This window comes from Tachypleus tridentatus, chromosome 13 (genome assembly GCF_004210375.1).
Source record: "Tachypleus tridentatus isolate NWPU-2018 chromosome 13, ASM421037v1, whole genome shotgun sequence".
Lineage (NCBI taxonomy): Eukaryota > Metazoa > Arthropoda > Merostomata > Xiphosura > Limulidae > Tachypleus > Tachypleus tridentatus.
Window position 1 is genome coordinate 63,035,516 of NC_134837.1, and position 14,696 is coordinate 63,050,211.

Here is a 14,696-nt window from a genome sequence, read left to right on the forward strand (position 1 = left end):
AAAAGTCCAAGCAATGAATAAAATATTTTGTTTGTTTTTTGAATTTCGGTCAAAGCTACTCGAGGGCTATCTGTGCTAGCCGTCCCTAATTTAGCAGTGTAAGACTAGAGGGAAGGCAGCTAGTCATCACCACCCACCGCCAACTCTTAGGCTACTCTTTTACCAACGAATAGTGGGATTGACCGTCACATTATAACGCCCCCACGGCTGAAAGGGCGAGCATATTTGGCGCGACAGGGATGCGAACCCCCGAGCCTCAGAGTACGAGTCGCACGCCTTAACACGCTTGGCCATGCCGGGCCAAAGTATTTTGTAATCCCATTAGTTGACATATTATGTGTAGATGAATCCGGAGATCTACTGATGAATAACTGAATCGCTTAAAATAATGTCCGAAAATCTGTCCATGAAGTGCTCATCCTTTGAAATATTGTCCAGATAGTTCACTGGAAACTCCAATTGTTTCAAATGTTATCCGGAAAACTTTTGGTACGTAACGCATTCGTTTGAAATAGTGTCCAGATATTTCGGTAAGAACTCAATTGCTTGAAATGCTGTCCGGAACAAATGGTAAAGAACTCAGTTACTAGAAACTTTGTACAGAGCCTTCGGTGAAAAACATAATCATCTGAATGTAAACATCCAGTAACCATATAAACAATAGATAAAACTTTTGGACTGTTTGTTTCTGAGATCTTCGACCTCTCACCTCAGATGAAGAGTGAATGCTACAGTCGTACAAATAAATTATAAGACCTTTATCTGTACTCTAACGTCCAATGAAACTGAACGTGTGTAGGCTCCCTGAATCTCTGAATGATCACATTTCTCCGATCTACCCTTACACTGCTCGTTATGTAACCTACTTGTATGCTCTTTTTTATTTCTCTTTTGTAAATCTACCGGGAATACACGCCAAGAATGATAATTAGCACAGCCTTACTTTAAAGTGTCAAATACACAGACTATGAGAATATATATATATATATATATTTAATCACGCCTATAAAATTCACCCTACCAACAATCACATTTTATAATTTACTTAAGTGAAAGGTTTCCAAAAAAATAAACAAATATCTTTGTTTATGATATTATTGAACCTTATAAACAGTGTTATATATATATATATATATACACACAGAGATTTGAATATCGAAGGTCAGAGGTTTATTTATATTTTATGAATCGCTATTACACGTATAGTCTCCCGGAGGTACAGCTGCAAGTTTACGGACTTGCGACGCTACCGTCAAGGGTAAATTTCCCGCGGTGTACACAGCATATAACCCAATATGGCTTTCCTATAAAAATAGACAAAGTCACACCTATGTCTTCAAGTGCTGGTCCGACTTCACATATTTTACATATCATAAACCTACTATGCCCACATTAACATTCAGTTGATTCTGGTGATAACCGCATGTTTTTTCATCCACTTAACTCAGCTAAGTAGCATTACCGTTTATTAAACTGACATGTGTTTACCTCCACAAATATTGCTGGTATAAATAGTGAATAGGAAACATAGCTTCAAGTGTTGAAACAACGAAAACAAAACATTCAAATACAGACAACTAGATACTTGAAAACTACAGTTTATACATGCCAGTGATATTTATAACGTGGTTAAAGTTAACTAACTACCTGCTTCAAACCTGGGATTCTATATACATTTGTAAAATTATAATGTTCAAAGAGACAACTAGATTCTTCAAATCTGGGATCCTATATATTCCCCAAGTCTAGAGTCTTACATACGTTTGTACACCATATAATAGTCCCAAATATAACTGTATATCTCAGACTTTAGGTTCAGTACCTACTAGAGAGAATTATTACGTGATACATAAAAGTATGCACATTAATTAACCACAAATTTTGCCTGACCTTTTTGGGACTGAGTTGGCTTAGTTTGTTTTTTAATTTTGCACAAAGCTGCAAAAGGGCTCTCTGCCCTAACTGTCCTTAATTTACCAGTGTAAGACTAGAAGGAAGGTAGATACCACCCACCTCCAACTCTTGGGCTACTCTTTTATCAACGAATAGTGGAATTGGCCGTACCATTATAACACCCACACGGCTGAAAGGGCGAGCATGTTTGGTGTGACAGGGATTCGAACCCGCGATCCTGGGATTATGAGTCAAGTGTCTTAACCACCTGGCTAAGCTGGGCCACTCTTTGAACTGGGAGGAACATTTTTATATGACAGTTTGTGTTCGATTACTATTTCTTACTTTCAGTAACAAAAGAATCACTTACACGTTTATTAAAACATCAAATACTTTTAATTACATTTATTAACACGATATTTTTTTTTGAAATTTATTTTGAACGAAATTGAACAGCTGTAGAAGCTGTTTGTTGTTGTTGTTGCAAATTATACGAAACAGACACTTAGTAGACGGTAGATTAGTTGAGCATTGTTAATGGATACATCTGCTTATTGGAGGACTGATGACGACTTCCACCTCTGCCACCGTTATTTAAACATCAAGAGGTTTAATTCTACAACGTTTAATGTACTACTGTTCTACAGGAATAAATCTGAGACTTCTGCAGATTTATAAAAACTCACTCAAAAAACATAGTGATAAAGCTTTTCTACTTATAACTACTTCCGCCCCCCTCCCTTGACGTAAAACTAACTTCATCACTCTTCTTGTGTTAAGTATGAGAGACGACAGCAGTATCATCCTAAATTATGAACGAATCAAAAAGCTCTTTATAATGGCATTAAAGTGCTATGGCAAGAGGTCTTTTCTTTTCTCCCAAGCTTTTACCCGACCGTATCACGTTTTCTTTTATCCTCTCCAGCCACTTCACTTTAAACTAATTCAATGAGTAGGCTGGCTGATGCTACTAAAACAACCCCTCAAGTTTTGTATCCAAAGCTTCCTAGTACGATGTATCGCGCAATAAGAACACTGAAAGAAAACACGCGCGAACTGAGGAAGCCTTCAGGAATAAAACTGCAGGGTTTTTTCTGGTTTGGGACTTTTGTGATCAGAAAACTGGGCATCGTTTACTTCAACTCAACTGACCATGTTGTCAATACCCTACCGATTTCACGTATTGAAACGAAGCACACCCTTCTTCTTAACTCATAATCTGAGGGTTGAGGGTTCGAATCTCCGTCACACCAAACACGCTCGCCCTTTCAGCCGTGGGGTCGTTATAATGTGACGGTCAATCCCACTATTCGTTGATAAAAGAGTAGCCCAAACGTTGGTGATGGTTGGTGATGAATATCTGTCTTTCCTCTAATTTTACACTGCTAAATTAGGGTCGGCTAGCGCAGATAGCCCTCGTATAGCTTTGCGCAAAATTTAGAAACAAACTTCCAAAACAGTTAAAAACATAATTCTGCACCTAGTTTTACTTTGAGACTCCTTAATTCGAAACTGATATGTTTTTGTCTGGATTTATCTGGGATAATCAATTATATTGACATAGTTGTTAATTATTTTTTAGTTATGCGTAAAACCTAAACATAAAAAACGCAACTTGAAACCGTCACCACGTGTCTATTACAAAGTAACCTATAGTTCGATTCGGTTATAATCATTAAAATTACATCATATTAATTTACTAACACGATTACGAAAGTTTTCAGCAAATTATTCTTTAGGACGAGAAACCCACTTGAAATAAAAATATATCTCAGAACAGCTGGTATGGGTATTAACACCTTTATTGATAAGGAGAGAACAATGTTTCGACCTTCCTAGGTCATCTTCAGGTTAAGAAAGAGTTTGTAAGTGACAGTTACCGTCTGAGGGACGAGAGTATAAACGGGTACGGGATTGTAGGGGGCGTTGTAGTTGGATGTTAGGTTATTACTTAGTACAGGTATAAAGGTGTTCTTTATATTGATTTAATTTTGTTTTAGTTGTTGTATAAATACGGCTTCTTTGATTTTGCCTTTGTTTATATTTGTTTCGTACTTAGTATATGGGTGTTTTCTATGGTTATGTTATGTTTATTTGACTTGCAGTGTTCAAACACGTGTGAAGGTGTTTTTTTGTTCTTTGAATCTACTTTCCATTTTTCTGCTTGTTTTTCCACTATAAAAGTCTTGACAGTTGTTGCATTGTATTTTATAAATAATGTTGGTGTTGTGTTTGTCAGTATAGTTTTTACACAGTGTAAACTTTAGTTTTGTATCTGGTTTTTGAATACATTTGGTGTTTACTGGAATGTTGTGTTTTGTTAAGTTTTTTCAAATTGTTGGTTATTTTTTCACTGATATCAGGAACATATGGTATGCAGCATTATAAGGTTTTGTAGTTTGTTGTATCTTGGGATTTGTTGTTTGTTTGTTGTTGGTCTAGGGGTGTTTGTATGTAATTTTTTCAACGGTTTCTGGACGAAATTTGTTGTTATTGATGAAGTGTTGTTTTATATTGTTGATTTTATCATTAATTTTATCAGGTGAACATAGTTTTGTGTCTGTGTTTATTTGGTTTATTAATATGTTGAGTTTTTATTTTGTTTCATGTACTGAGTCCTAAGCAATGTATAATCCAGTATGAGTTATTTTTCTGTGGATTTCTGTTTTGGATTGTTTATCAGTTCTAGTGATCTTGAAGTTAAGAAGTGCTATTTCGTTAGTTGTTTCCTGTTCACAGGTGAACTTAATGTTGAAGTGTATGGAGTTAACGTGATTGAAAAAACTAAGTGTGTGTTCTGTAGATGTAAATCCAGTAATTGTATCAACATACCTGTACCAGTATACCTTACACCCACCACTGTGTTGGTCGTTTCTTAAGTATCATTCTTGTCAACAATGAGGCAGTGTTACTAACTGTGTGTTAGTCGTTTCTTACTTTTGTATCATTCTTGTCAACAATTAGGTAACGTTACTAACTGTGTGTTGGTCGTTTCTTACTTGAGTATCATTCTTGTCAACATTGATGTAATGTTACAAACTATGTGTTGGTCGATTCTTACTTGAGTTTCATTCTTGTTAACAATGAGGTAACAGCTAATCTGTGTATTATAGGTTTCTAATCTGAGTTATTCTTCTGAATAAAAGGTCTCTGTTTCCTAACTTTGTTTTCCTCATATCAATACGGAGGCAGTCTTCTAAGTTTATAATGTTAAAGTTATAATCGTTAATAACTTGATATCCCTTTCTAACCTCTGTGTTCTCCCTGTTCGGGATCTTCAGAGGAACTCGTATGCTGGGTTTTCCAAGATACCAATCTTCCAGTGGATTGTATTTCTGCAATAGCTTCTTTAGTTTTGGCAAGTTTACGTAATTGTCGTCATCAAAATGGCAAAACCATCTGTAATTCAAAAAGGAAAACTTGTAAAAATAGGAGTTAAAAAAGATAGAAAGAGAAAGAAGAATTCTAGAGAAATAAAACAAAGAAAACCTAGATTTTAACACCTTACGTGATAAAAGACATTAATGACATTAAATATCCAAACAAAGGAAAAGCATAAGTAAAACATTAGATGTGTGAAAATGTAAAGCTAGATACAACCTTTAATTTTAATTTTTTTTACTTTTTAAAAGGTTAACTGGAATTACAAAAATAATTTCTGGTTGAAATATTAAAGTTCTGATGTTCTTTTGAATCGAAACGTTTACAGCTTTCGGCCGTAGTGAAGTCGGTAGCCTTTCCTCTTATGTTCCATACATTTGTATCGTTAACAATGAATGTGTGCTTGTTAGGTTCAGGCGCCCCTATAGCATTACGAAAGACAACAACATTACTTTATTAGAGTACTTTGTTTTAACTCTTAAAAGGAACAAGCATGAGCTAGTCTAGCTACCCCTCTCCGTTTAACCCTTAATAATTAGTAGTATTTTGTTGTCTCCTGGTGGATCAATGGTTAGTTTGCGGATTTAAAGTGCAAAAATCGAGGTTTCGAATCCCCTTGGTGGACATAGCACATCGTGTAGCTTTGCGCTAAAAAATAAAAAAGTTAGTTTTGATACTCTTTAGATTTACACATAATAAGTTCTTTATGTAGTAACAGTTAATTAATGGGATGTAACACACTTAATGTTTTTTAACCATTCCAAAGTTTTAAAAAAATCACCCAAACTACAAATTAAGTGAAAAAACACACTTGAATAAAATGTTGACACGGGCAGCAGTTTTTTTATGATCTAACGAAACGGTCCGGAATGGCCAGGTGGTTAGTGCACTCGACTCGTAATCTCAGGGTCGCGAGTTCGAATCCCCGTTATACCAAACATATTTGTACTTTCAGCCGTGAGGCGTTATAAAGTAGCGATTAATCCCACTATTATTTAGTAAAAGAGTAGCTCAAGAGTTGGCGGTGGGTGGTGATGACTAGCTGCCTTCCCTCTAATCTTACACTGATAAATTAAGGACGGCTAGCGCAAATGGTTTTCGCGTAACTTTGCGCGAAATTCCAAAAATACAAACAAACAAAATCTAACGAAACACGCAATTTCTCGCTCATTTAAAATTTATTTCGTACCCCAAAACATGGAAACATATAAGTGTGCGAACATTCTAATGAGATGGATACATATAAACACAAAGTTCTCACAATCTGCAATATCCTTCATTAAAAATAGGAATAAAATCACTGCTTACAGTTCATATGCGAATAATAATGCTAATCCTCTTTCATTTTGTATAGTTACCCCTAACATACCCCTGTCTCTGTCACTCTGCTAAAGAAACAGATCTTTTAGTCTTACAGGTTTATTTATTTACCAATCTTGATAAGGCTGCCAAAATAATAGAGGCTAAAAAAAACACTTGAACCCCTCACATGTATCAAAATTATGAGAAAAACCTAACCATGCGTAACAAACGCTAAGAAACCACATTACGCAGGCTTCACGTAACATCACCACCTGATTCAAAGTGCTTCAAAGTTCAATTTACACGCATTCTTTAATAATGCGCGTGAGCCCTTCTTTCTACGAATTTTGTTGGACGAAGTGCTGAAATTTCAGAGGTTCGTTGTATTTCATTGACGAAACGCCAAAGAGGGAAAAAGAAAACAGTTCTAAATTTTAAGTGAATGATTTGAGAACACGTTCAAAAAAATCCCCTCATATTCCAGGGTTTATATATATAACTTCAAATGAGATATTGATCCTTCAACATATACTGTAAGATGAAAATTCAAATATTTATTTTTAAAGTTCATTTAGTACTGTCGGACGAAAGGTAAAAAAAAGGACGAAAGTTCAAAGGGTACTGTCAAATGAAATGTAAAAAGGACTTGGAGGTTCAATGGATACTGTGAAACGAAACATAAAAAAAAACTCGAATATTTAGTAGATACTGTTAGACGAAACGTAAAAAAAAAATCTTGAAGACGCATTCAATGGGAAGTAACAAACGAAAGTAAAATAGAAAATAAAAATGAAGGTTTAGAAAATACGTTCAGACGAAATGTTCAAGATTTGTTATTAAACGGACAAACAAAACATAGGAAAGACCTGAATGTACTGGAGATACTGTCAGACGTAACGAAAAACAAAGACTTGTAGGTTTAAGAGATCCTTTTATACCAAATGTCGAAAATACCTAAAGGTTCAGTTTAAACTGGCAGGGACACCAGAATGTGTTAAAGGTTTAGAAGGTACTGTTAGACAAAACTTTGAGAAAATTTGTAGGTTCATTAGAGAAAGTCATGTCCCACGCTAGGAAGGTGGTAAAACTACAGACTTCTAACGCTAAAATCATGGGTTCGATTCAGTGGACACGGCAGATAACCCGATTTTGCTTTGCTTTAAGAAAAATCCACACACGTACTATCAGATGAAATACAAACTAGTAACAGTAGAACTGTTGGTCAAAGGTATCTCAAAGAACCTTATGAAATGCGAACGGATTTAATTTCCCAGCTATTGAAAATAATAATCCTGTAAACACGAACGAACTTTTGATCTGATTCATTAAACTGGGACGCAAAATGGTAACAAAACATGTTCAGATATCAAATGAGCACATTGACTTCATGTTTGGAATCAGGTCTCTTCTACGTTCCAAACGTATGTAGGTAGACACCAGCTGACGCCCTAACTTATGATTACTGATAGCGTGGTGTATTGTATTACATGATTATAATCACCAGTAATTCAAAGCATACCCATGTGTTTAATTTATGTAGACTACTGCCTGTTCCCACACCTGTGTGTGTGAAATGTTTATTAATAAAGACGGGGATTTTCAAATTTGCATTTACGATAACAATTGACTGATCTGGTAGAAACCGCTTACTTTACTGTTAATTTTAGAAACGTGTATGTTTCATGATTGGCTACTTAACTTCTGTTACATGATCTTATTCGAGGGGTGACCGAACAAGACATTCAGTGAGTAAAGAAATTATTAAGTCATTAAGGGTCTTAACAATAAAATTTGGGCGTGTTGGTGCCCTTGACATCATATAACTGCTGCATGTATTAGCATAATATAACTTTAGGCTGTTTTATAAATACGTTATTTATGCGGTTTACAGTAAAGCCAGCTTGCAGGTTGTGTTCGTGAATATCAAAAATTGGCAATGTCCCAGTTCATTACAAAACGAAAAATGAGTTGTTAAATACGTAAAAACGAAATATATTAATACATTTTAATGTCAATTATTTTTTCGTTATTTTTAAGTATATGCCAATATTTGGGGATATTTATATTATTTTGATCCCCCCAGTGGCTCAGCGGTATGTCTGCGGACTTACAACGCTAAACTCCGGGTTTCGATACCTGTGGTGGGCAGAGCATAGTAGCTCATTGTGCAGCTTTGTACTTAATTCAAAACAACAACAGATTATTCTGAATTTCGCCCATAGATACGCGAGGGCTAATTCAGCAGTGATAAGCTAGAGGGAAGGCAATTAGTCAACACCACCTATAATAATAATAATATAATAATAATAAATTTATTAAGCAATAAATTAGACACAAAAAATCAAATATCAATATAAAACCATCAACAAAGAGTTAACTCGTCCTGTGATGGTTAAACACATAATAATGTAAAATCAAAACTTACAAAATCAATATAAAGTTCCCAGAATATTATCATCAGTATTTAAGATCCATTGTTTTAAGTATTTCTTTTGATTAACACGATTAATAGAAGATCTTATACTATAAGGAATAAAATTATGAATACGAGGTGCCAAGTAAAGATATTGATGAAGTGTAACTGTTTTACGTGGTGTGGGTACATTAATTGGAAAAAAAGATTGAAGTCGTGTAAAATATGAAGTGACTTTAAAAGGCCTATTAAAAGAAACATGCAATGTAGATAAAGCTAAAAAATATAAATAAAGTTTATCATATGAAAGAGGGGAGTTAAATTTACTGAAATCAGTATCAAGCCTATGAGTAAAAATAAGAGAGAAAACAACATTTGCGTTACTTTTTTACCAATGAATAATGGGATATACTGTAACATTATAACATCCCAAAGGCTGAAAGGGCAACATATTTGGTGACAAGGATTCGAACCTGCGACCCTCAGATTTCGAGTGAAACGCCTTAATCGCCAAACCATGTCAGATCCAGGAAAATTTAGAACTGAGCCACAGGCCACAGTAAACAATAAGCCGTTCTGCACGAGCCCATATACTATTTCAATTAATAAACACGTTATTTGTGATAGTTTTGATTAACCTTAAACTTCACAAACGATGCACGCATACCAAAACTGATATGAACTACACATTGTGAACAAAGTATTGTTGTAACGTACTCTATCGTTAAGCGAATTTCTTAAATCATTTGGTCCAAACAGGCGAAGTCCAGTCCACAGTAACCGTAAAAAGTTGGTATTTTCTCCTTTTAAGTTTGCTATAGACAACTATCACTTGTATATTATTGTAGGCCGATGTTCAGAAATAACGTTTTCCCTTTCAACAAAAATTTACTTGTTAATTATACTAAGACCAGAATAAATATAAAGTTATATACAAAACTTCGCGTTCAATCGATCGAGTCACTGGATATACGTAAAAACTGATACTGATATGAATACATCTCAATTACTCAACGAGCTAAAAGCTTATTAAATGATGTACTGATTTTCATACTTATAACGTATCTTTGTAGATAGGTATTTTGCAAAATATTTCGATCATTAACATTCTAGGTATTCTAGGACAATTTTTGTAAACTTTCTAAATTTAGTTTAAACATCATGTTAGCAGATCCCTCTAGCAAACATCTAAATAAAATATTGAAAATATCATTTAGAACAATGTGTTTTCGTTTGGCAGGTTATACATGCTGCCGAAACAACGCTCCGGCATAGGAAAGTGAAAATGAGAAGCGACTACAAATTTGTATATAAAGTTATTCAGTTCACACCAGAAATTATGTGTGCATCATAACCAGTTTTTCAGTGTGTCAGATTACACTAGCTGCTTGAGGTCTTCCTTGTCCAGTAGTAGAGCTCTCCCAGCTTAGCATACACACATTGTCACTTTCTCCCAGGAGATGGCGTCAGGCACCGTTAGGCCGTTCCGGCTCAAGAACATATGTCAGAGTGTTAAAATGGTAAAAACATTTTTCATACTCACGTTGTTAGTAAGGTACACGAATGTGGTATCAAAACGTATAATAAAATACATTTTATAATATGTTTAATACGTATACCTTTATAATAATATAAAACGAAGGTGTCTTTTTTTTTTTATTATACTTATTGACAGAATAGGAAGTGTACATAGCATTATAACAACCAACATTGTCAATGTTGCAGTACATTTAGGAATATATTAAATTAATAACATATGCATGTTTTTAAAACTTATTTTAATGATAGTAATTTTCATAATGTACCCAGTTATTTATTTTTGTCTTGCTGCTTCATTTAAAGGTAATTAAATTACGTTTTCTTTCGTCACCATACAAGTACTCAGTTTGATCCTAAAGTAAATAGCCTAAAATAGCATAATTCAGCAACACAGATTTCAAAAATAATATTCACTTTTTATATCACGAAAACACTTTTTGTTACAAATCGGGTATTAAAAAATCTTACTTAAATCAGATTGTTATTTCGTTTATCACAGTGAATATTTTATTATTGTTATTATTATGTTTGTCAACAAAAATACAAACAAACCTGAAGAAAAGGGAAGAGCACTGATGTCAAACGAACATACATCCTCATTCATGCTGATTTTTGTGTGAAATCTATGTATTTTAGTCTCAAAACTACCAACTGTAATCTTTCTTTTATGTATTGCGTCTGGAACATCTCGTTTCAATGACCAACAGTAATCACCATCATTGTGATGTTCTATCTTCCTGATACCTCTTCTAAATGTCTAAATGACATCTTCCTCCTTGCTCTTCGCTGATGACACCGAAATTTCAGTAAAACAGTCAATATATGAGTATAAGAAATGAAGTTTCATGCTCATTTTAGAATCCAACTCTTTGAATTAATCGAGCATGTTATTCACAATACTTCTTATTTTCTAAATAATTGTCAATAGTATCTTTAAATATAATCCATACATCATTTTCCAAGTGAAAAAGTTTGGTTCATCAGACGTTTCAGGTTGAAAACAATCCCTATCATCATTCCTATTGCCATTAGATACAGAATCAGATGAAACTACATCAAGAGTCTGATGGAGTAGGTACAGGTACATCAGGTCTTATAGCAGATTGAAGATTTGGATATGAAATATCGTTTTTATTTCGAGTGTTGTAACCTTACACGTTACATAAGCGATAATATCAGTCATTTCCATGGTTTATAGGCTCACACCAGACCACTGGATTTCCATAAGACAAAAACGTTTTCTTACTTTTAGACCATTGACTCAACTCTTCGGCATAAACAGTTCAAACTTTCTGCGTAGCACATGATTTATCTTGGTTTAGTTTGTTTCGAATTTCGCGCAAAACTACACAGGGCTATCTGCGCTAGCCGTCTCTAATTTAGCAGTGTGAGACTAGAGGGAAGGCAACTAGTCATCACCACCTCCGCCAACTCTTGGGCTACTCTTTTACCAACGAATAGTGGGATTGACCGTCATATTATAACGTCCCCACGACTGAAAGGGCGAGCATGTTTGATGTGACGGGGATTCGAACCTGCGACTCTCGAATTACGAATCGACCGCCTTAACCACCTGGCCATGCCAAGCAGATTTATCTTGGTCTCGGCCCGGCATGGCCAAGCGCGTTAAGGCGTGCGACTCGTCTTCTGAGGGTCGCGGGTTCGCATCCGCGTCGCGCCAAACATGCTCGCCCTCCCAGCCATGTGGGCGTTATAATATGACGGTCAATCCCACTATTCGTTGGTAAAAGAGTAGCCCAAGAGTTGGCGGAGGGTGGTGATGACTAGCTGCCTTCCCTTTTGTCTTACACTGCTAAATTAGGGACGGCTAGCACAGATAGCCCTCGAGTAGCTTTGTGCGAAATTCCAAAACAAAGAAACAAAAAATTATCTTGGTCTCCAAGTTTAATACCAAATTACGCCTAATACACTTTTCTTGAGCAATTCTGTAGTGTTTTGCCTCTGTTTCATTAGAAAACATTTACCACAAATATAACAGAATATGCTTGGGTCATTTACACAAACTCTTGTTTGTTGCCATGTCGATGAATATATAATATTGAAAAAAAAAAATGTCAGTGTTCACCCACAAACAAATATTATCCAGAAATAACAAGTAATGCGGTCTGTTAACAATCTATATACTAGTGGCGTGTTTCTGGTGGATTATAGAATGATCAATAAGACTCTCACGTCGCAACAGGTCCAGAGTAATCTATAGCCAGTGGTTGTCAACACTTTAAGCATAAAAATATGACTACAAAAGTATTTGTGACGTTTCGTGAAAAATCTGTGCGCAATGAAAAAAATGGATGTCATTTTCGGATTCAGCGTACAGGAATTACTGTAGAGCATATAAAGATTTCAAGACAATAAAACCATCGCAAGCTTGTGTAATTAGTGTTGAATATATTTAAAATGGACCCACAGAAATGGAAATTAGGTTTTGAATATGAGATTTATACCTTTATAATGACGTCACACTACTGGAAAAGTTTGGCAGGGCTCCAACACTGTAAACTTTAGCTCTACGACACAGTAAGCGGATTTGAAAATGGTAAACATAAATTAAATTCATAAGAAACATGTAAAAGAGCTGTAGTGTATAACTCCCAAGTGACACAGCGGCATGTCTGCGGCATAAGCAGAGTACAGACAGCCCATTATGTAACTTTGCGCTTAATTTCAAACAACCAAGCAAAATAACACCTAAGTTTAACCCATCGTTTATTGTCCTTGTGAAAAGAAATATTTGAATATTAATATCATAGGACACCTTTCTGATAAACTACATTGGAAACAAACAGTAACAAGAATTTTCTAACATCTGTTCTTACTCACTTTTTCTGACTCTCCAAAAATCTGTCCAATTCTACGGACATCTTACAACAAAGAGCTTTCCTGTTAAAAAGACAGAAACATTAACATGTTAAAAACACATGGCTCGATTTTATACATTTTTTAGAAAAGCGTAATTAAACAAAATTTATTTACAACAATCTTGTTATTCAGTATTCGCTGAAAACATATGAAGATGCAACTAAAGACTAACCTGTTATGAGAAGAAGAACAATTGGTGTTGATTAGATGGCCACCTAGCGGAACATAAAGAAAACAAATATTTATCACCATTAATCCACTAGTTCAGTTTCACAAACACCTTAGTGATGATTATAGTTAGGCAGGGATAATTAGAGAAAAATACTGGTATTAACTAACGTTCCAACCAATAACTCAAAAAGACAAAAACATATTATGACAGGTAGATATATATATAGCACTATGTAAAAACAATCTTTACTTTTTCTTGTTCCGGGGCAGAAAGTGTTATTTCCCAATTGCTTGTGCCTAAAGTAAATGGAAAAGACCTATTTTTCTTTTCAAACTTTGCTTTTGTGCCTGAGTAATGGATTTTCCAAATTTACCCATTTTCCACAATATTTCAGGTAGATTCATTGCTGAGTACATGATAGAGAATTTTCTCGAACTTTCAAGAATTTTCTAGAATGTTGTAGAACTTACGAGAATTTTCAAAAACCATTTAGAATTTTCTAGAGCTTTCCATTGTAATATATATACAGGGGCTCACCACTCACCACTTCAGTTTAGCTCTAGCTGCCTAAGTGAACACATAGGCCTATCCAAGAAGGCTTTACCAAGTTTCCCTGTTATCTTTGTCTTTGAGATAGCAGATACACCACAGCGCACTACAACAGGAAGCACCGGCCATAACGGACAGAGTTCTCTGTAGGGAGGCACAATGTCAAGTGTGAACCACTAGTGGACCTCCAGAAGGTGTTGTTCTCACCATTACACATAAAATTGTGTCTTATGAAACAATTTGTCACAGCTCTTGATAAGAAGTCTGCAGCTTCCAAGTACCTTCGAGACTTCTTCCCTAAGCTGTCTGAGGCAAAGGTCAAAGCTGGTGTCTTCGTTGGATCACAAATAAAGAAGATCCTGGAGTGCACAAAATTCCCCAAGAAGGTCAGTGGAAAGGAAAAAAAGCTTGGAGCAACTTTGTCACAGTGGTTCTGGGCTTCTAGGGCAATTACAAGGCTGAAAATTATATGGAACTGGTTGAGGTTCCGGTGAGAAACTACGGCAAAATGGACTGCAGAATGTCCCTGAAAATCCATATCCTTGACGCTCATCTTGATAAATTCAA

At 35.3% G+C, this 14,696-nt stretch overlaps 1 protein-coding gene across 1 annotated transcript in view; it reads right to left on the reverse strand.

Annotated features, from left to right (window-relative positions):
• LOC143236996 (fringe glycosyltransferase-like) overlaps positions 1–14,696 on the reverse strand; it is a 38,799-nt gene that overhangs the window by 12,331 nt on the left and 11,772 nt on the right. The window contains exons 3-5 of the mRNA XM_076475776.1: positions 13,581–13,623; positions 13,370–13,429; positions 5,145–5,292 (exon numbers count right to left, since the gene is read on the reverse strand). Coding sequence (XP_076331891.1) covers positions 5,145–5,292; positions 13,370–13,429; positions 13,581–13,623 — 251 coding nt within the window. The remainder of the gene's footprint in view (positions 1–5,144; positions 5,293–13,369; positions 13,430–13,580; positions 13,624–14,696) is intronic.